The 20234-nt window shown below is 45.0% G+C and overlaps 2 protein-coding genes across 2 annotated transcripts; one reads left to right on the forward strand and one right to left on the reverse strand.

The window, feature by feature from the left end:
- Window positions 1-172: 172 nt before the first annotated feature.
- Window positions 173-6901, reverse strand: LOC8053427. Its single transcript, XM_029984320.2, has 7 exons — window positions 6882-6901; window positions 6779-6811; window positions 5585-5725; window positions 3801-3950; window positions 1853-1879; window positions 319-345; window positions 173-219 (listed from the first exon to the last, which is right to left on the reverse strand). The coding sequence occupies exons 2-7, from the start codon at window positions 6795-6797 to the stop codon at window positions 173-175; spliced, it is 411 nt and encodes a 136-aa protein (XP_029840180.2). The 5' UTR covers window positions 6798-6811; window positions 6882-6901.
- Window positions 6902-9256: 2355 nt separating this feature from the next.
- Window positions 9257-18490, forward strand: LOC8053426 (ubiquitin-conjugating enzyme E2-22 kDa). The gene is made up of 6 exons (XM_029984324.3): window positions 9257-9450; window positions 11812-11964; window positions 12054-12136; window positions 13628-13791; window positions 17220-17284; window positions 17821-18490. The coding sequence occupies exons 1-6, from the start codon at window positions 9388-9390 to the stop codon at window positions 17890-17892; spliced, it is 600 nt and encodes a 199-aa protein (XP_029840184.1). The 5' UTR covers window positions 9257-9387; the 3' UTR covers window positions 17893-18490.
- The last annotated feature ends 1744 nt before the right edge of the window (window positions 18491-20234 follow it).

The following is a 20234-nucleotide window of genomic DNA, read 5'->3' on the forward strand; positions in this document are numbered from 1 at the left end:
TTTAAGGCACCATGATTTGTTTCACAGAGGTTACCATACTTATCAAAGGCCGTCAGTGTGAACAAACAGCTTTAGAGTTGTAGGTTCCTTCATGAAGGCAAGTGTGATGCTTCTAAACTAATATTTGGTGCAATTGTTGTATACAATTCTGAATTATCGTCGGCAGTTTTTCTTAGATAGTAGAGTTTGCCCCCTCGGTAAAGTTCCTTTTCGCATTCTCTGCAAAAAAAAGAAAGAGGGCGGCATGGATGTGTCGATAAGAAACAACTTTTGAGTTTTTGTAGTCAACTTGCTCCCGCATTGCAGGGTGTAACTTACGCGTGATTGTGGTGGAAGCCATTCCATCTGAAATTTTGCGTGCGCAAGGCCTGCGTTAGCGTTTGTGCTGGTCACGCCTCATTACATGCTACGGCCAAGTTTGATATATAGTCAGACTTTGAGTCTTTGGTTGCGTTCTTTATGAATTTAGTTCTAAATACTAGTTCTAAATTTCTGCAAGGCTGAAGATCTGTTAGAGCCGGGATGTAGGCAAGATCATTTGCTATAGGCGTCCTATTCTGGAGCAACTCTGGAACACGACCACAAAGCTCCGAAATTGGAACTTCGTGTTCGTGTCTGTTCCCCCCTTCTTGGGAGATTTCCATACGGGGAATTCTGCAGCGCTACTCGTTCATAAAATCAGTTGTTTAAATCGACCAAGCGCAACGACTTATATGACGGGCAGTTTGTTTATGTTTGCTTTCAGTATGCATAGTAGTATTCACTGACAAGGTGAAAACAACGGTGTGTTTTCCCGGCGCTTCAGACCAAGATGCCAAAGCATTGTCCAAAAATGGGGAGCGAATGCTGGATATGGGGCAACTGAAACTCCTCCCTGCTGTTCTCATTCTGTATGCGGCTATAGACGTTTGCAAGTATGGCTCCTGGGCGCCGCCATTTTGCTGCTGGCTTGGGTAGATCGTCTGGTTGTCAAGCATTGCCGAGGCTGTGAGTGCACCTCGGCAATGCTCGACTATCAGACGACCTTCCCACACCAGTAGCAAGATGGCCGCGCCCAGAGGCCGTACTTGCAAATGTTTATACACCTTTCCCACGAGGGTGCAGCCATCTTGAATGCAATCACTTCTTGTGGTATGCAGTAAAACATTGTTATGATCTCTCCACGCCGCTGAAAGGTGTCTACGAAAAGTCTGTGATTGTCGCACGTTATTGTTTTGCCTCCCCTATATATTCTCGCATATTGCAGGTTGAAATGTTTTATTTTTTTCGGAACCCACGTGACAAAGAACAACAGGAAACCGTAAACGTTTATAGTATCTAGTAGTATAGTAGTGTGGGTGTTTATTAGCCAAAGATAGGGTAGGGGGAGGAGGAGGGAGATGGCACCAACAGCCTGGAGATCTGGCCACTTTTGGCATAGACTAAGAAGAAAAAAAGTGGGGGGCAGGAACCCACATTTACGAAGAGTGAATATGATAAGTGCACCACCTAAAGATGCACTTTGGAAGAATTGTATTGCACTCCTTTAATATATTGACGGATTTATAGATTTATATGGTTGATTTTAAGACTGAATGGCGCCGGCCTCTCCTAAAAGAGGGAGGGGAGGAAGCAAACTAAAAGGCCAAATCCATGTTGATATTTTTTTTTTTAGGAAGTGGTGACACAATACATTGACCTGTCGAGGTTTCCTTTGTCTTTGCCTACATACGTAGAGCTTCAGTTGCCAGCGCCCTTGTATAATCGATTACAGCGAATATTTTCAGAACACGAACAAGCGCTAAATATAAATGAAATACATGCATTGCGATTGTACGGAGGCGAATTTGGGCGGTGGCGACCCACGTCTTACCTTTGCTGTTTTCTTTCGGTAGTATTTCTGTGGGCACAACATAGCATCAAGATTTAAAGACTCACCTAGTACATTTTTTTTTTATAAAGGAGAGAATTTGTATGGAGAGTGGAAGTTGGCAGTGATAAAGGAGGCTATGCCTATGAATTCTGGTTTGGGGTATTTTTATGCAATTTAATGCCGCAATTTAATGCCACAAGGCCTCACAAAAGTGCATAAAATTGCTACAAGGAGAATTGCCAAAAAGAGCCAACAGCAATGACTGAAAGTATCTGAAACTGTGAGAGTATTAAAACGTAACATATGCGCCCTCCTTATTCGGTTGCTTGTTTGATTGCATATTATCGAAGCCAGCATCACTGTAGCATCTATGCACGAGACAGAAGGAATGAAACTAAAATTAGCACTGAACAGTCAGTCTCATTTTTGCTTTTCACATTGTTCCACCAATCCATCAAAATACTAGTATGATTCGACAACCGCAATCTGTATACACCTCGTGCTATCCTTATTGTGTAGGGAAGTACCGCTCTAAAGAACTGTGCAAACACATCTGTTGCGCAAGACTCCACATAGCACCGTTTTTCATGCCTCAATATGGCAGCCTTGTGCACTAGGACCGAACTATGTCGCTTTTACAGCGTACAGCACTTGGAGGTCACCCATTTTGTGCTGCGTGTGGGATGCAGCACCAGAACTGGAATTGACAAACGAACCGGAATTCTCCAATGGCAGACTGAATTACAGGCTTCTTGGTAATAATTCCCCAGCTTTTCAGGACTGGGATATGTACCTGCTTTGCAAATGGTGCCAGCAGACTGGCACACTGGCACCACTTGTCAGGTAGCACTGGAACTGCACATGACTGGACCGAAGGTCATGCGGTATTTGCGAGATGAAGTCTACACACTACAGCGTGCTCACAAATCCGGGTGAAGCCTTTAAAGTGACTGCATAAATCGACTTGGTAACATTTCGTGCTATGACTTGCCACAGAGGTGCCCAATGCTGGTGGAAGCATCGCACAAAATTTTCTAAGAATGAACTTGCCTGCATAAAAAGTAAAAAGAAAATAATTGATTTTTTCTAGCTACAGCATTCGTCTGCTAGCCTCGCACCCTCTGATTGCTACAACGACCGACAGATGGCAGCAGCAACCCCGGCACAGCCTTACCGCCCTGTCGCGCCAAAAGCTGACAATGTTTTTTTTCAATCGTAAATGGCACACGCCCAATAAAACGCATTAACTTGACACAAAACAAATGAAACCTACGGTTTGTCGAGTAATTTCGGCGACATGTAGTCTGCTTTCGTCGGTTGTTGCGCCAGTCGGAGGGTGCGTAGATTGCAGACGGGTGCCGTAGGTAAGGAAAATCAGTTATACTTTTTTACTTGGGTAAGTTTGTTCTTCTAAATATTCACGCGACGCTTCCACTAACGTCAAGCACTTCTGAGGTAAATCGTAACGCAATACGTTACCGAGCCCCGATTTATACGGTCACATCAAAGGCTTCATCCGAATTGTTGGGCACGCCATGTATACGAGATATGGTCGCTTAGTATGGGCATTGTCAAAAAGTATTTCAGGCACATAGTGAAAGATTATAAAGCCGTTTCACGCGGCACCATTTGCTTACGTTGAGACACGACCGCAAATCCCTGATGCTTCCGTGCTTCGTATTCAGCGTGCCAAGCTAGTCCTTAACTACCTCCAACGCTTCGCACAAAGCACAGACGTGCTGGTGACTTATGGCCGTATCTCGTCGTAAGAAAAACGGGGCTGTGGGAAGCAGCCTTAACGAATTTTTAAAAAATGAGGAAATCGACACAGATTAGATGCGTTCGAGAGCTACCCGACAGATGGTGCAGTATGGTCTCTCATAATAGGTGGCCATATTTAGAGAATTTTAAGAAAGCCCGTTTGACTGACGGCAGCAAGAGGTCTCACCGTAGAGCGCCACGCATCTGTTGGTTTGCCAGGTCATCCCGAGCATGCACATGCACCTGGGAGGCTTGGTGGCGCCGTCGCATATCATGTTGGTCTTTTTGGCGCACTTCATCATCCGTGCGTCGCAGGGGTCTCCGGGGTGGGTGAAGCCTGCATCAAGACCAGTCGGAAGCAAGGGGATGACCAGTATTGCTTTAGCGATAAAGAAAGGCTCGGCCGTAAAGCCCCTTGAAGGAGCAAAGTTTCTCTCTATCCATTTCTCGAACGAAGACCCACGAAAAGGATCATTCAAGTACAAACCCTCTGTTTTGGAGATGTGTTGCGCTTTTTTTTCTTTGTCGTCTTCCACCTTTGTTTGGGGCTTTAAAATGCACGACTTTCAGCAACTTTGCTTGTTTATATATTTTTGGCCCATGTGGAACACAATGTATGGCGTGCCCATTGGATGACTGAGTTAACAATAAACTACCATAAAGTTCCGAAAGAATGCCCACCTAAAATGCAGAGATAAATGGTGAAAAAGATGGGGTGGGCTATCTTTGGGGTGTCACAGCAAAACTTTATCAAAAATTAATGATGAACACCTTGGCACCGGCTACAAACCATGTGACGCGGGAACTGACACCGCAGGTCGCGGACACTGGAAATTCGTGTTTCATGATGCCATAAACATGCGGGAATTCGCTGCTAGCTCCTGTGTCGCAGGAAAGGATACCACAGATTGCAGACGCAGCAGATTCGGGTTTCACGGTGCAACATACACGCGGAAACAATTTTCGTGTTACGGGAGCCGATATTGCGTGCACGGATTGAGGACAAAATGCGCGAACCCGCTATGAACTTGCTTGTCAGACGTGCCAGTACAGCAAATTGCGCAGTTGATGCGATTCCCGTGGAACGTCGCATGACGTCCGACGGGAATCGGGGTGGGCGATGATTTGGAATTTTTATGTTGCAGATATTTAGCCAGAAAAAATGAAAGACGTTAACAACTCCCTGTAATGCCAAATTAGAGCACACCTCTTGAGAAGGAGGGGCGGAGGGCACAAAGGAAAGGGTATGCCCCTCCTCCCCTCCCGCTCCCCTTTCATTTAGCGGGAAATTTTCGCTGCATTTCCAGCTAAAATCAGTGAAAAAAATCCCCCGCTAAATTTAGTGGGGAAATTTTCTGCTAAATTTAGCGGGAAATTTCCTCCTCCTTTTCCTCCTCTTTCGTGACGTCATTATGGGAAACGTCCCATAATGTAACGCGCGATTACGCCGACGGCAATGCCGCTCAAGCCGGAAACGTCCTCTCTCAAACAGGATGGGTATCTCTCGGGGACCGGCATTCTATCGGAACTTTACTGTAAATGAAAGGTGACCAGTCACATACTCTTGGAACGTGATCTCAAAGGTGGCATTCCATCCCTGGAATACTTTTTTGATATGAGATTGATCTTTGAATCGCAGAATTGTTTGCACATTAAACATGATTCGTGTTTTGGAACAGCATGGTTGGTTTGCATTAACGAGAGAAAAACGCACGCTCAAAGCCAGGTATATTACATCCGTAACCTATCAAGAGCACACACTTAATGCTGTGCGTCTTTGTGGCATACAGAGTTAGGTCTGTGCCATGCTCCCGTCTCCCTCGACGCTACGACCAACGGGCATCGCACAAGTGCACACACAAGTTCACTGGCTCCGTGTGTGGAACCTACTCCTCCCTTCTGACAATGGTTTCAACAGTAGTTCGAACCACCGTTTGACTCCTCATGGCGGATGTTCTGCGTTCGTCTCACCATCTATGCACCTGCTGCCGTCTTCTATGAAGCCGCTGTCGCAAAGGCAGACCTTGTCGACTCCTTCGTCTGCCGCGCAGACGAGGTTGTTCTCTTCCTGGCAGTCTTCGTCTTCGATGCAGGCCATCCTGAGGCTCCTTCCTGCGTGGAATAAGGATGGTAAGGACAAGGTTTATTTGGGAATACAACTACAGATATATGAAGCCACTGGCATAGTATGCTTGTGTACAGGGCCTGGCAGTGATTCATTATTGCCTGCTCCTTGCTTTTTGCGTTTCCTTGGTGAGTCTTACAGGAGTGCTGGCACTTGGGTATTTTGGGACTTCAGGGGTCACCTTTGTAAAATGATTTGTGATATTCATTTATCTATGTTGCATCGTGGTCAAGCTGTGAAGGAACAACTACTTGAGTGGTACCCATGCTGATCACTGAAGTGTTATGGCCTGCAACATGCATACGTAAGGTTTATAAGGTACTACAGAAAGAGGCTTCTTTTTTTTAAATTGCTTGGTACAGCATGGTACATAGTTAAGTATATATTTCAGTGACCCTTTATTCCTTAAAGGTGAAGATATCCAATGAGTTTGGGATATGCGCGTGACCACGACCGAGCTAAAGTAATAGGCCTTCACATGGGGGGTAGTTTCTCCCTCTGTGGGGCAGCTCTGTGGGGTATCTGCGACTGCACCCTTCCCTCAGCGTTTTAACTCGTAAGGAGGCACCCCAATCTCGCCACGTCGGCTTCTTCGCTCCAGGGTCGAACTGGAGGAATTTCCAGACAGCCTTAGTTGGATATACAGGCCACCTACCTTCAGGGACTTAAGCACAACACCTCTTCTCAAACAATTTTATATAAGCAAGCAAGCATTTATTGTAAGCCAGAAGTATATCAATGATTGCACTGCACTTATTTTTTGTACATTGGCACACTGTTCCAATCACGGTGGTCACAAAAGTTCAGGGTGGTTCAGGCAATATGAGGGGGCGGGAAGGGGGGGGGGGGGTTTAGAAACAAGCGAGAGCAAAGGCCGTAAGGTATGGCGCTGCACTGTCTAGCCCGATCATGACACGACAAACAGTTCCCAATTAAACTATCTAGTTCTAATTCCACTCAAACTGCAGGTGTCTTGCTAGACTTTTTCGTGCACAGGGCGTCTATAACGATGGAGGGTGAAGATACAACTTGAAGCTTACGTTTCTTCTCGAAGGGCATAGATATCGGGTTTACTGAAAGATCAAGGGGGCTGTTGTAGTTTCTGCACATTTATTAGTGCAGAACTAAACCGAACAAACCTACCTTCGTAACCAGGCTCCGTACCCTCTGAAAAGGTGTTCACAGTCAGTTGTCTTTGACACTAATATACCTTGACAAAAGAGTGTTTTAATTGACATAGTTTCGTCTGCCATTTCGTTACGAGCTGTCTAGCAGGTGCCAAAAGCAGGTATTGTAAGGATTTAATTGACACTGCCAAATATGTAGTGCACAGAAGCTTATAAGTTTACATATAGCAGAAAGAATGGAAGAGGACGAGACACAAAAGGGCACATTCTGCTAGACATCTACTTAAACCAACACACTCGTTACGATTATTGTAAGTTTAATTGTTAGTTTAATCTAACAACATACTGGCAAATTGAAATCGTGAAAACACCCTACAGCCAATGTTTTTTTTTTCTCTCTCTCTCTTTTTAGGCAATGAGGTTTTAGGTGAGAGAAAATACACATCTTAAGTGTGAGTACAGTGTTAATTGATGTGAATATTTTTGGTGAATCCAAACTCGTAAAATTTGTTGTCAAGGTATTTAACGGAAATCCCAAAACCCTTTATTTATGGCCGGTGACATTTTTAAGTGATAAATTCAGACTGTGAAGACTTGCCTCCTTCAAACTTTAAGGCACTGCGTGGGGCTGAAAGAAAAGAATATATATATATGTGTCAACATCTCGGAAGGTGGCAGTAAGAAATTTAAGTGGAGCATATGCAGTTACTCTAGGTATGCCACGTTAGCTCCACCGCGTCTGTCGCTTCTCCAAACACGCCGGTGCAAAGCGGGAAAGCTTGACGCGCGCTCCGGCGCAAAGCAGTGAAGCTTGCCTCGAGCGGGGTGCAGTCGACGAGTTAGCTTACGTCAACGTGTGAAATACTTTGTTGAATGAATTTCCTAAGCCTTCCACTCCTTCAAAACTTATAGTTGTCTATTCAAATGTGTGCATTTTTTAATTATTATTTCGGACTATTAGAGTGATATTTATGCTTACGTGGTGATTTTCTGAAGTAGGAAAGTATGACGCCGGTGGTGACGGCGAAGGCCAGGAAGGCGATGACTGCGCACAGGAAGCTTCTCCAGGACCACTCTGCTCTGGCAAATGTGTCGCAAATGGTCACTAATTTCGATCAACGGCTTGGCGAGTCTCTCACCTTACTACTGCTCTGCAGTCAATGAGCTCGCTCCATGAGACGACAAGACCACCGAAGAAGAAATCAAGAAGCGAGAGAAGCAAGCACGACCTGTACTGTATATACTCGTGTATAAGCCGCACTTTCCTTTTTAAATTCCGCTCGGGTGCTTCGAATTTTTGCATCCCAAAGTGGGAAGTGCGGGCGGCTTATACACGAGTATATACGCATTTCCTGTCAGCAACTGGGGTCGCAGAATTCGAAGTCTTTTCAAACATAAAGGGCTGAAAGTGATCGATAAAAAGGATACCCGTATACTGTGTCGGCAGCTTTGCGTCACAATTATTTCATATAGTACCGAAAGGCCTCATCGGTGCCCGCGGCAGTATTCCCTCTGCAACTTCGGAATTTTAAAAGTAGGAGTTGAGATGGTTTCGAGGTTATAACCACAATCTTTCAAACATATCTGTGCAAGTGTCTGTGAAAAACTAAACCTGGTGAAGATCTTCCACATACTCATTGGCGCGCTGAGGCAAGGAGCCCGTTTGAGCTGGTTGGCCGTGGCGCTCGGTTTCTTGTGGCTCCAGTGCCTCCTGCGTAAGCTATGTCGGAACAATAAATAGGTGACCGATTTTGAATTGAAATAGTGCCCTATTTACTTGCGATGGAGCAAGCACACGTGGTCCTGATATTGGAAGCCTTAGAATTATTGAAGATATACTCACAGGGCTTGACATGCTATTTCTGTCTTTGCCGTCCGTCAAATCTTTCTTCTTTTTTCGTTTTTTGCGCGAGCTCGCCGTGACTCACTCCACTTGTCTATCGAACGTAGCGGATTTCTAATAAAACCGTTTGATAATTAAAGTTTTATGTGCGATGTGTCAGCCGCATTTCTCCTTTGCGCTAAAAAGTCTACAGCCTTTGATATGAAGTACGTAACGTCTATAAGGAGTGAATTTATTTGCAAATAAATGTTATGACGATAAAACAACACCAGGACAATTTTAACCATTCTAGCGAATGCAAAACCGAAATGAGTAGTTAAAACCGAAACTAAACTGGCGTATTTGGTTTTGTTGCGGCTTGGTTGATCGTGCGATAATGCGAAACGGAACACTTTGTGCTTTAAATGCCGATTTCAATAGAAAAACAGAATACTTCAATTAGTATTTATTGCCTTTCAATATTATGACAATTAATAAGGTAAAGCTACGAAATTTCGTACGTTTCGTTTTGTGCCACCCGTTCAACGACCGTTCCGTTTTGTCCGGGTTTTGTCTTTTTGTTTTAATGGACGTCTCCGAAGGCCACCATCATCCCGTCGGCCGACCCAGCTGAGTCGCCTTGATACCTTTAAATTTCGCCAACTATTTTACACAACTCATATATGGATTCGACGATACGATGGCAAACATCGCCGTACAAAGAATAAAGCGCGAATTCAAGGAGGTTGTCAAGAGCGAAGAGGTGAGCTCGGATCGCCCGTCCACCGAGACCACTGTTCGGTCGGCCGCAGCACGTATTTTTATCAGTCCCATATAGCCCATTGTTTTGTCGGTTGGGAGTTTGAATACAGTCATTGCTGTCTTCCACTTTATTAATACAACCTAGTTTCCACCAACCGTAACGGCTCCGACACTGGGTCGAAACGCGACAAGGAAAATGGAGAAGTCTGTGCCGCTCTGTTACCTGTCTTGGTTACATGCTCGTTCCTGTCTCTTGGCTGCGATCCCAATGTCAGAATCTGCGCGATTTAATGGTCGAGGAACCTCATTTTTAAACACGAAAAAATGATTGCCTGGCTTCCTGAGTGCGGATTTTCAGGTGCCTCCATAACGGATCTCTTTCGTAACAGTACGAGTTGTTGAGTGTTCAAGTTCGGCCGATTTTCTTTTTTGTTTATTTGTTTTCGCTCTTGTTTCAGGGTAGGTAGAATTTTGTTGTTTTTTTTATCGGTTCGGGGTCGACTGGTCTTGTAATTAGTCACCAAACTGAACGGCGGCTGGCAACGGCTTTGGCAAGGAAAAAGAGCGAGAAATGTTAGTGCACGGTCAACCGCGTGTTTTATTGTTTTTTAATGTTGGGTTTTGCCAATGCGGCACAAGTGCACGTGTATTGTGCGCAATGCTAACCGGGGTTTTTGCTTTTTCTTTTTTTTTTTTTTTTTTTTTGTTCCGCACTTGTGCAAGCTAGGAAGTGTTTTATGTTGGGCTGGAAGCGAGGTCGGCGAAAACGTCGATGCCGGATTGATGCGGACAAAATTGCAGCATCATTGATCAACGCTAAAGTTGCTCCATTTGAGGTCGTACATTGTGTCGCGTTGATTACTGACCTTGGTCTCGTGATTGTAATCTCGCAGAGAAGTTATATCGCGAGATTACATCGTCTGGTACGTTACACTCTCTTCCTTGTTATTATTTTTTTTTATTTGTTTGTGGTATACATACATGGAATGATAGCAGGTATTTAAAAAAAAAAAAAAAAAAAGTCGCAGGTTCCTCAGGTTTAATGATTCAAACTCCATGTTCTGGACATTAGATACCTACACCATTTTATTGAACCACGGTTTAGTGAACGAAAAGCCTTGGTTTAGAAAGCGTTTCAGCAGACGTGTCGTTGTTGGTTTGCATCTTGGAATCAAAACTACTACAGCTGATATCAGCAGACGATGGGGAGGCTCGCTTAACTCGTAGATAACACACCCCTCGAAGCCTGCACCACCAAATATGGTTAAGAGAAGGAAAGCAGAAAACATTTTCTCTAAACATGTTCTACAAACGGTGGCTCAATGAACTGAGGTCTAGGAAAAGTTGTTCTCTAAAACTGTGTATGGTGTACGGGGGGTGCCTCCCCATCTAAAACTGTAAAGTGCACAGACACCCGCAAAGCGTACAATGAATTAATCTTAACGGCTGAACCCTCTATAACGGGCAGTAGCTTGCACCACCTTGCCTAAAATTTATAAAAACAATTCTGCTCCTAGTGTTTTCTAGGTCTATTTCCTTCCCCTCTGCATTTCTGTAACTATCACTAAACTGTGGGGGTGAAAACTGGGGAAGAAACAAAATATGGAAACACACACACCTTGCTTCCTCCCCCCAGTTGGGGAGTTGCTAATTTTTTTCTTCTGGTGAAATCTTGTCAGCGTTCAGCCAACATTGGGCCATGCAAGGGGGGGGGGGGGGGGGGGGGGGGGGAGAGGGAAGGAAAGGGGGAGATAGAGGAGAAGGAGGAGGGGGGGGGGGGGGGGCAGGCAGGCAGGGCAGGGGACAGGGCAGGATGACCTCCCAGAATATTTATGGTGCTTTTTTCACCGCAAAAAGAATCCATGCATTGCCAAACGCTCATTCTGCACCCATATGTACCCACATGTAGTGGTCCGAACCAGATACCAAAGTTTCAGATCAAACCATTATTTTATTCAAAAGCTAAAAGTGATTTTCAAAAATTTGTAGCGAGAAAGTGATGGCCGACAATGCCCACAAAAGCCAGGGGGTTAAATGGCACAAGCTATCAAAAACAGGCCCCATTGTCTCATTGAAAGTTTGAAATTTTTCAGAAAATCGGTTTTAACTTCTGAATAAAATAACGGTCATTTATGAAAGTGTGGCATCTGATGCAGACCTCCAGCACTACCACTTGGGGGGAGAATGAGCATTTGGTGATAAGTACCTTATTTTTGCAATTAAAACAGAAAAAAAAAAAACACTGCATATTTTTTCTGGAGGGAGGGAGGGACACATTCTATTTTGTTTATTTTTCCCTAAATAATGATCACCAGTTCTCTAAGCTCCTGTTTGTTGCATCTACTTCACTGCCTCCTCCAAGGTTGCCAAGTGTGCCATCAAGGTCGAGCTGGTCAATGACAACTACACGGAGCTGCGGGGAGAGATTGCGGGCCCTCCGGACACGCCTTACGAAGGCGGAACCTTTGTGCTCGAGATCCACGTTCCGGAGACGTACCCTTTCAACCCGCCCAAGGTGGGCGACCTTCGTTGCACGTCGCTCTAAGCCCGAGCGTCCGCTTCGGAGGTTCTTATGTCGTTGTTTCCTTCGCGGAACGAACGCAGGTGCGCTTCATCACGAAGATATGGCACCCCAACATCAGTTCGGTGACGGGAGCAATCTGCCTCGACATCCTGAAGGACCAGTGGTGAGTGGCGTCGTACCTCCTCCTCCGGTTTGGATTCGGCTCAACATGAACCGATCGAAAAGCCGAGCGAAAAGCCGCAAGGAAAGGTTGCTGAAGTTGGCCAACACCACTTTGGTTCCTGGCAGAATGAGAATGGCAGGGTGTCTTTTTTAAATGCCCCGCGCCCCGCGTGCTCTTGTTGTTTTTCTCGGCGTTCTGACGGCGCGTGCACGCTCAACGCTTGGGAGACGCCGCGGCGAGGTGGGACAGCTGAAATTCTTTCTTGCCGTTATCACCTCGTCAAGGAAAACAGTTGAGGTCGAGGAAAACAGTGCACCCTTTGAGGTACTTCCTGCCTTTTTTCTCAAAGGCTAAGTCCTAGTTACTAAAGAACCGGTGGATTGTCTAAAGCCAAAAAAAAAAAGTAAGACAGCCGTTTCTAGGACTAGCAGACAGTACAGGCGGTTGGCGTCCGAACGCCCGACCCCGACGCTGCCGCTCCTTCTGTGCGAGGACCAGATAACAGCTTTGCTCGCTGTGATTGGAGGGTAGAGAGTGAGGCAGCTGGCCTTCTTCCCGTCGGAGCTGAGCGCTGTGAAGATGACGGCGGTGACATAAAAGTGAAAACTTGGTCCCTTTAGGTGGGTCGTGCACCGATATTGGGTTGAAACAGTTTTCACTTTACACGAGCTTACTGGGGCTTACCGCGGTCCAAGTATATATGCGCACTATGCCACTGACCAGACACTTTTTTGTTGGGGTGTAATTCCGAGGACAAAAAGGCAAACCGTTTTCATCGCTCTTTTTCGCACAACTTAGTAACAGAGATCGCATTGTTGGGAGGCTTGCGGGGATTTACCCACGATGATGATATTTAAATGCAGCTTTTGGATTGGACACGAGCACTGCGTGAACACTCGGCTCGGGCTCGTGACTATCAATGCCTCGACAAGCACTCTAGTAGTGGCCAGTGTCGAATCGCTGCGGCAACAGGAACAGCCCAACCCTAACAATGTCTGGAGCTTAGCACGAGCCCTGTTCCTTATAAACCTCGTCGCGGGGCTACAATGAACATTGGTGGCATATGATGGTGTACGGCCGCTTGTTTTGGCCGCGAGTTGAGGGGGCAAACTCTGCCCGTTCCTTTCTAAATTTTTTTTGCGACTGCCAATGCGTGGAGAGAAAGACTAATGTGCGTTTTTTTGGGTTACGATACGAAAAACGGGGCTGACCCGGCAAGGTCGCCCCTAGTGGCGGCTTGCGGACATGGCAGAGGGCAAAAGAACTCTCGCGGAGTTGTGGGAAGCGGAGAAAATCGGTGGTCGCATGAGGAGTTCTGTCGGAAGAGTGTATGTTTAGAATGCATGTTTCGTGTTGGTTAAAGAAGATTGAAAAGAACGGAGTATGTACCAACGAATCTCGAGAGTTAACTCTAAGCGGCATTCACTGGAAAGACTGAAATCGTTGCACGGTCCCTCCTAACGTCGGGCGACGCGGGGCATGTGCGCGCAGGGCGGCGGCCATGACGCTGCGCACGGTGCTGCTGTCCTTGCAAGCGCTGCTGGCGGCAGCTGAACCAGACGATCCCCAGGACGCGGTCGTGGCCCGGCAGTTCAAGGAGAACCCAGAGATGTTCAAGCTCACCGCTCAACACTGGGCACAGGTCTACGCCGGAGGTGGGGCTCGTTCCGTCTCATCACTTGTATACATAAGCCTTGTAGGCCCTTGTCTCGTTTGAATCTAGCTAAGACTAGAGTAACCCTACGTGCTTCACTTGCGGAGCAGAGTATTGCAATGGCCTTAAATTTTTGACGCCAAGTATTGCGGGAAGCGAACTTCGCTTCTGCAGGAAACGCAACGACGCAAGGCAGCGATTTGCCACGGATGTACCATACGCGTACCTCCCGAGTCCTTTGGAAGCGTACGTGTGCGGTCTTGATCGTCGCAGCTGCCGCGTCGTCTGCTTGCTCACAGCCGCCATGAAACTGCGCTTGCATTGTAAAAATATTGCAATTGCACGTATCTAAGTGGCACGCACAATGTCTGTATGCTCAAGAAACTTCCTGCTCATCGTACTTCTGTGCCAGATCTACATTTCACGAGTGCAAAGTGAAACGTACGTACTGCCACAAATCCGGCACTCTGCGAGGCGGCTTCCCTGCAAGCACGAAAATCAAATTTGGCGCGTGTGATCCTTCTCTGCCAATGAGAAGTTGGCATTGCAAGGAAATGGAAGGTGATACCCTGGCTCCGCCATTTATGGGTAATCTAGCTAAAACCAGAGTATTTCAATGCGCAACTGGTCACAAAATTTTGACCAAAGTTTGGTACAGGGTTTAATGGTCCAGGAGCGCCACTGTCCCAAAGGGATCATTTACGTTTGGCCACCCCGTACTCAGTAAGTGACCCTCATAGTTGCAATTACAAGTACTTTTCAAAGTATGTACTTGTAATCGCAAAGTACAAGTACTGGCCACATTGTTTTACCGTGTTGTTTTCGTTTAGATAATTCTGAACCAATGTCATGAAGCCACCATACCAATATGGTTGTGTCAGTGTCAAAGCAGGTGATTCTCGCTTGATAAAGACAGGTGCCAAGTGACTATTTCCATCTAAAGAAAATGACCATGATTTATTCGTGATAGGGTAAATAGACACAGTGTTTCATTTCGTTTCATGGTCTCAGATTGATGAGCCGTCAAGCGCCAGCGGCACGAGCGAGAACCGCGCGAGTTGGTTGTTGAAGTCTGTTTCGAACGCGAGGAAAAGTAAATGCTTTTATTGTTCGTCAGATATATATCGTATTTGGACGCAAATGAGCAACACGCAATAAAAGTTGTCTGTTTATTTATGTTCTCTGTACCAGCGCCTTCAAAGCACTTGTTTGGGCGCGTTCCTTTGTGTTGTCAGTGTCACAGATCAGCCAATAGCGGCGTGTAGGTGTCTGATTTCCGAAAATGGGACATGCATAGGTGGCTTTGTCAGAAGTACTGAGGCATCAGTTTGTCCTTTATTTTATTTTTTGGCAGTGTGGCGCTGAATATGGCCATGCGTATTACGAATACTGCACACATAAAATTGCGTATACCGTAAAGTCTCGTATGAATGCCCACCCTCGAGAGGTTGCCCATCCCGTTTTTCGGGCTGAATATTTATAAAATACCAATTGCAAAACATTCCCCCCCCCCGATTCTCGCCAAATGTTGATCACGTGATGTTCAACGGGACTGTGCGATCTGCGCTATTGGTACGTGTTTGGTACAGGGTTCTCTTGTGCTTATGACACCGTGACATTTAAATGTGCAGTGTTCGCAATCTGTGGTATCCGTTCCCGTAACATGCAAATTTGTAACACATTCCCGCTTTTTTTTTTTTCTTTTTTTCTTTGTGAGCACAATTTTCATTTTTTGTGATATGCGAGTTTGTGGTGGTTTCTCGTGTTTATCACACCGTGAAAATTGAATCTGCTGCGTCTGCAATCTGCGATATCTGTTCCCACGACATGCGAGTTTGTAGCGGGTTCCCACGCTTTTGTCCGTGATCTGCGCACACGATATTGGTTTCCGTGAAACCCGAGTTGGTAGCATTTTGTGGTTTGTCGGGCGTATATCGCACTGTGAGGTGCAAATGTGCTGCGTCCGCTTTCTGCGGCCGTACCTGTAACGGGAGTTCTTAGTGAATTCCCATGTACTTAGTGCATTGTGGAACGCGAATTCACCGTGTCTGCAAGCCGTGGTGTCAATTCCTGTTTTATTTAGTTTGTAGTGGAACCCCTTGATCACCAATCTTTTTATAAAATTCATCCTCAAACATGACTTATATTGTTTATATATCCCACAGCTGCCAAATCTGGACTGCAGGAACATCCTGCAGCTGCTAAAATATAAATATATAAAAAATATAAGCCATGTTTGAGGATGAATTTTTGTAAAAAACTGATCATGGGGTGCCACTACATACATGAAACTGGAACTGATATTGTCCTATATTTATATGCCCCTATTTTTCACCATTTATCTCTTCATTTTGGGTGGGCATTCTTTCGGGACTTTACGGTATATAAACATACCTAAAAGTAGGCTGGCATGCATTCACCTATCATTTAATCACTCAGGAAAACAATAACTACCTTACAAAATTAAACAAACGTTTGGTACAATATTTTTTTTTGCGTGTTTTGGGTGTTTGGTCTTGCTGAGACTGCTTCCGTGCTCCTCATTTTTATCATAAACAATGAAAGCAATAATTAGTTGCCTCACCTGTAATCTTTCTTGTAAATGACATGCAAGGCAAAAATTTCACAATTTTCTAATTGTGAAAACTAGTCAGTAACTATTGGGCTTTATTTCATACCATACTATTGCATCTTGAAATGGTTTTGTTTTCAACTTATGGGTCTTGTGATTTGGGTTGCTAAATAGGTGCAATGTTTTGTTTTCATGAGGCTTAAGTTGTGCTTCATTAGTTGACCATGCCTTCTATGGGAAATCCATAAAAGGAACCGGAGCCAAACCGCCACCAGAGCAATTCTCATTAGCCGCCATTTAGATAAATTGCTAAAGTTGAGGCTTGGCCGAGTTGGTACATACTTCGGAATTAAAAACAGCGCTGTGTTCATGTTACTTCTTCGTCTAGTCCTTGTCTTTTCGCACTGTTTTTAATTCGGAAGATAAATTGCAATGACACTGTTTACTTTTTATGCTATGGGCTGGATTATATTTAAGAAAGGGCATGTTAGAAATGGTTCTGAAACATCTCATGAAGACGCTTTATTGTTGCAATAATTATGTATTTAAAAAAAAAAAAAACTCTGCACTTATAGCCCCGGGTTTGACCTGGGTGACCAGCAACAGGATTTACTTATACTGTTACAAAACGACCTTTGTGGCTCCTAAGCTGCTCCAAAGCGGAACTTTTACTGCTCCAAAGCTGCTCCAAAGGGACATCTTTACTGCTTCCAGACCTGCTACGAAAAGCTGATACTTGCTACCACCCTTGACCTAACCTTCCAGTGACTGTACTTGTCCTGCTCTTCCTAGCCTTCAACAGAGAATAATGTGGCATTTGAGAACTGACCTTGCCTGGCAATTCTATCTCCCTTCAGGTCCAAAGCACTTTCCAGAGTTTGATGCAAAGATCAAGAGGCTCCTTGACATGGGAGTTGAAGAGGTGAGCATTTGCAAGAAATTCGGTCAAGTTGAACATTTGTCATGGCTCATGCGAATTCATAGTATTGTGTTTGATGGCGTCTGAGTGTACTCAGTTATAGCTGATCAAATAACATAAGCCAAATTTGTTTTATTAATTAAAGCAATCGTTCGATTGAACCAATGATTGAACCAGCGGAGCCAGCAGAGTTGCTGCCTGAAAGCATTGTGCTGCACTAAGGTCAAATTTATTCTGTTCTTTTCCTTTTCTTTTTTTCTTTTTTTCTTTTTAACCGGTAAAAACGGGGCTTATTTCAGTCAGTTTATGCCCTGAGATCATTTGTGGTTGGCTGGAGGTCACACACTTTCCTTGAAAAGTGATTTCAATGAGGCAGAAGCAATAACACGGCACGTTAGCAAACGATAGGCCATTGACTGATGTCTTGAAGCCCAACTCTGCGTTGGGGCTCGGGGGGTTTTTCTCGCGTGTGCTGGTTCTGTTATTGTCAGCCATTTACAAAAGGGTGTAACCACTTGCGTCTGCTACTTCCGTTGCAGCACCGTGCACGGGTTGCCCTGTCTTCGTACTCATGGGACCTAGAGAAGGCTACAGAAGCCATCTTCAGCTAGGACTAGATGAAAGAAAGAAAAGAAGAAAAGAGACCTACTTGGATTGTCTCCTACGCCTTTCTCTCCTTTTTAATTTGATGCAACCGTCTGGGACCCTTTTTCAACCCTCATTTCAAATCACTTTGCCACGAAGGAAAGTTCCTCCCGTTCCGGTTCGCCGGGCCGAAACCATTCGTTGACGTGGGAAACAACGTCTTGGTCGTTTTTAATGACCCTTTCGATCGTCGTCAACCTTCTTCCGGTTTCGATCGGCTCAAAGCACTCGCCATCTTAGGTTACAGGCGGGCCGACGGGTTTTCACGGTACGTTATATATGATTGTGTCCGAGCTGTAGCCGTAAGCGTTGTTGCGAGTTGGGTTTAGCGGGCGACGCGTACGTGCCCCGAGCCTCCTCCGCATTCGGCCCGAGAGCGTCGGTATACAGAGCTTGTGATTGGACCTCGAGAAATCGGCCGGCCCCCTTCTTTTTGAAGCTGTGCGTTTGCCTGAGAGTTTTCAGAGGTTCTATTTTTCTATCGACACACTTTGGAGATGCCTTTCTTTGCCTGGTTTCCTATGTTGTTGTGACTGATCATTAAAGATGTGCTTTTGAACAAAACAAAGAAAACACGAGTGCAATTGACATTGTCGGGGGTGTTATTTGTGCATGCAATGGATCAGTCGTGTGCGAGCGTTGTAGTACTTGTATGTCGAAACGATGTATTTCTGGGCTGTATAGGCTGTATCTGCTGATTGAGTACTTTACCATCGCCGTCTTTGCAGGATGGGGGAGGGATGGAATGGGAGGAAAGCAGAAATGAGAGGGTTGTTGACTTTCTTTAATTCCCGGTTTGGGGTGTTGCCCTATTGGCACAGATTTGTTCGCCTCACTAACCTCTCAAAAACCTTTTACAAGTAAAAAAAAAGTAAAAGTTGAGAGATTTAGTGTGGTACCTGATTCCTAGAGTCTTGCGCAGATAACAGTTTGATCATTCGCATCCGATCCGCACACGAACCACATCCGCAATGTTCTTAAATTATTGTATCCGCGCCCGCAGTCTTTGTATCCAGATACAAACCAAATCTGCAAAATTCGGAACCGTATCCGACCCGCAATCTGTGCACTGATGTTACATCATGAATTCAAGCGGGAATATTAGAAAAAGTGAATGCTACCTTATGCGCTGTTTTTTTTTCTTCGTACAAAAAAACTGTGTCAGAATATGGTGAGAGTCATTTTTATTATATTTTATCTTATTGTGTCTGTATTATAAGCGATCAACCATCCAAGACACTTTGTTTCGCTGCAATAATTATTGCAGTTATGCGATCATCCTAGGAGTCTGCGACATTGTGCTTATAAGATGCACTCAAATGAAAGAACATTTACGTTCATTTTCTTTTAATATTTGTTTCGTAACACTCATTTCAAGCAGACATATTTTCTAAACATGCAAATTAATAACAGACAAACTAATAACATTGTCATGTTATTTAGGTCGAACAGTAAAAAAAGTGAAGAGGAAAGGTGGTTCCTCACTGCAGCGAAGTAGTGGCAAGATGCGAATCCATCATTGGGAAAATATTGCAGTATTCAATAATGGCAAAACCTATCTGTTTCAGTTTTAAACACTACTCCCAACTGCGTGCTTTGAACCACATTTCAACAACTAGCCAACTGCCAAGAAGAAGAATGCACACTATGTTTCGCCCGTCGAGGAGGCTTCTGCTTTCTGGTGGCTTGTACGTTTTGGGGCTTCATTGTCAAAGAATATTTTCCGCTTTTTCCCTGCCAAGGAAGAATGCGCTTGTCCAGGACGATCGACGCCCATGCATTTTTTTATTTTTATTAGGGACAGTATCGGGTGTCTGCGAGAAATCCGAACCTTGTTTTTCGCACTGCAAAAGTAAGTAGGCTTTGCGGAAAGCTCAAACTGCGTCAGAAACGTAGCCCCAGCTGTTCGAGCAAAATGCCAAAGTTCCAGCCCCAACCGTTACCTTATTCAAAAGTTATAAGCGATTTTTTTAAATTTTCTATGGAAAAATGGGGCCCATTTTTGGCCCGTTTTCGCCCGTTTTCGGTTTCTGGCGCCATATATCCCAAAGTTCCGTCGGCCGCCATTTTTTTTTTTTTTAATTTTTCAGAAAACCGCTTACAACTTTTGAATAAAATAACGGTTGGTGGTGAAACTTTGGAATCTTGCTCGAACGGCTGGGGCTACATTCTGACGGAGTTTGAGCTCTCCGCGAAGTAGTTTATTTTTGCGGTGCGAAAAATGGGGTTCGGATTTCTCGCAGACTCCTGGTATTTTCGCGAGATAAAAGATGCTTCAAGTCCATAGTCGGTGACAGGTCTGATAATC

This window comes from Ixodes scapularis, unplaced genomic scaffold (assembly GCF_016920785.2).
Source record: "Ixodes scapularis isolate PalLabHiFi unplaced genomic scaffold, ASM1692078v2 PGA_scaffold13__105_contigs__length_92229423, whole genome shotgun sequence".
Taxonomy (NCBI): Eukaryota; Metazoa; Arthropoda; class Arachnida; order Ixodida; family Ixodidae; genus Ixodes; species Ixodes scapularis.

Bases quoted from the DNA above. Each gene is read 5' to 3' on its own strand.
- LOC8053427 (XM_029984320.2), bottom strand. The intron at 1,880-3,800 runs GTGAGACCTCTT...TTGTGCCCACAG, and splicing joins CAGATGCGTGGCGCTCTACG to AAATACTACCGAAAGAAAAC. The intron at 346-1,852 runs GTAAGACGTGGG...GCAAAATTTCAG, and splicing joins ACCGAAAGAAAACAGCAAAG to ATGGAATGGCTTCCACCACA.
- LOC8053426 (XM_029984324.3), top strand. From the start codon at position 9,388: ATGGCAAACATCGCCGTACAAAGAATAAAGCGCGAATTCAAGGAGGTT. The intron at 12,137-13,627 runs GTGAGTGGCGTC...ATGTGCGCGCAG, and splicing joins GACATCCTGAAGGACCAGTG to GGCGGCGGCCATGACGCTGC. The intron at 17,285-17,820 runs GTGAGCATTTGC...CTTCCGTTGCAG, and splicing joins TTGACATGGGAGTTGAAGAG to CACCGTGCACGGGTTGCCCT.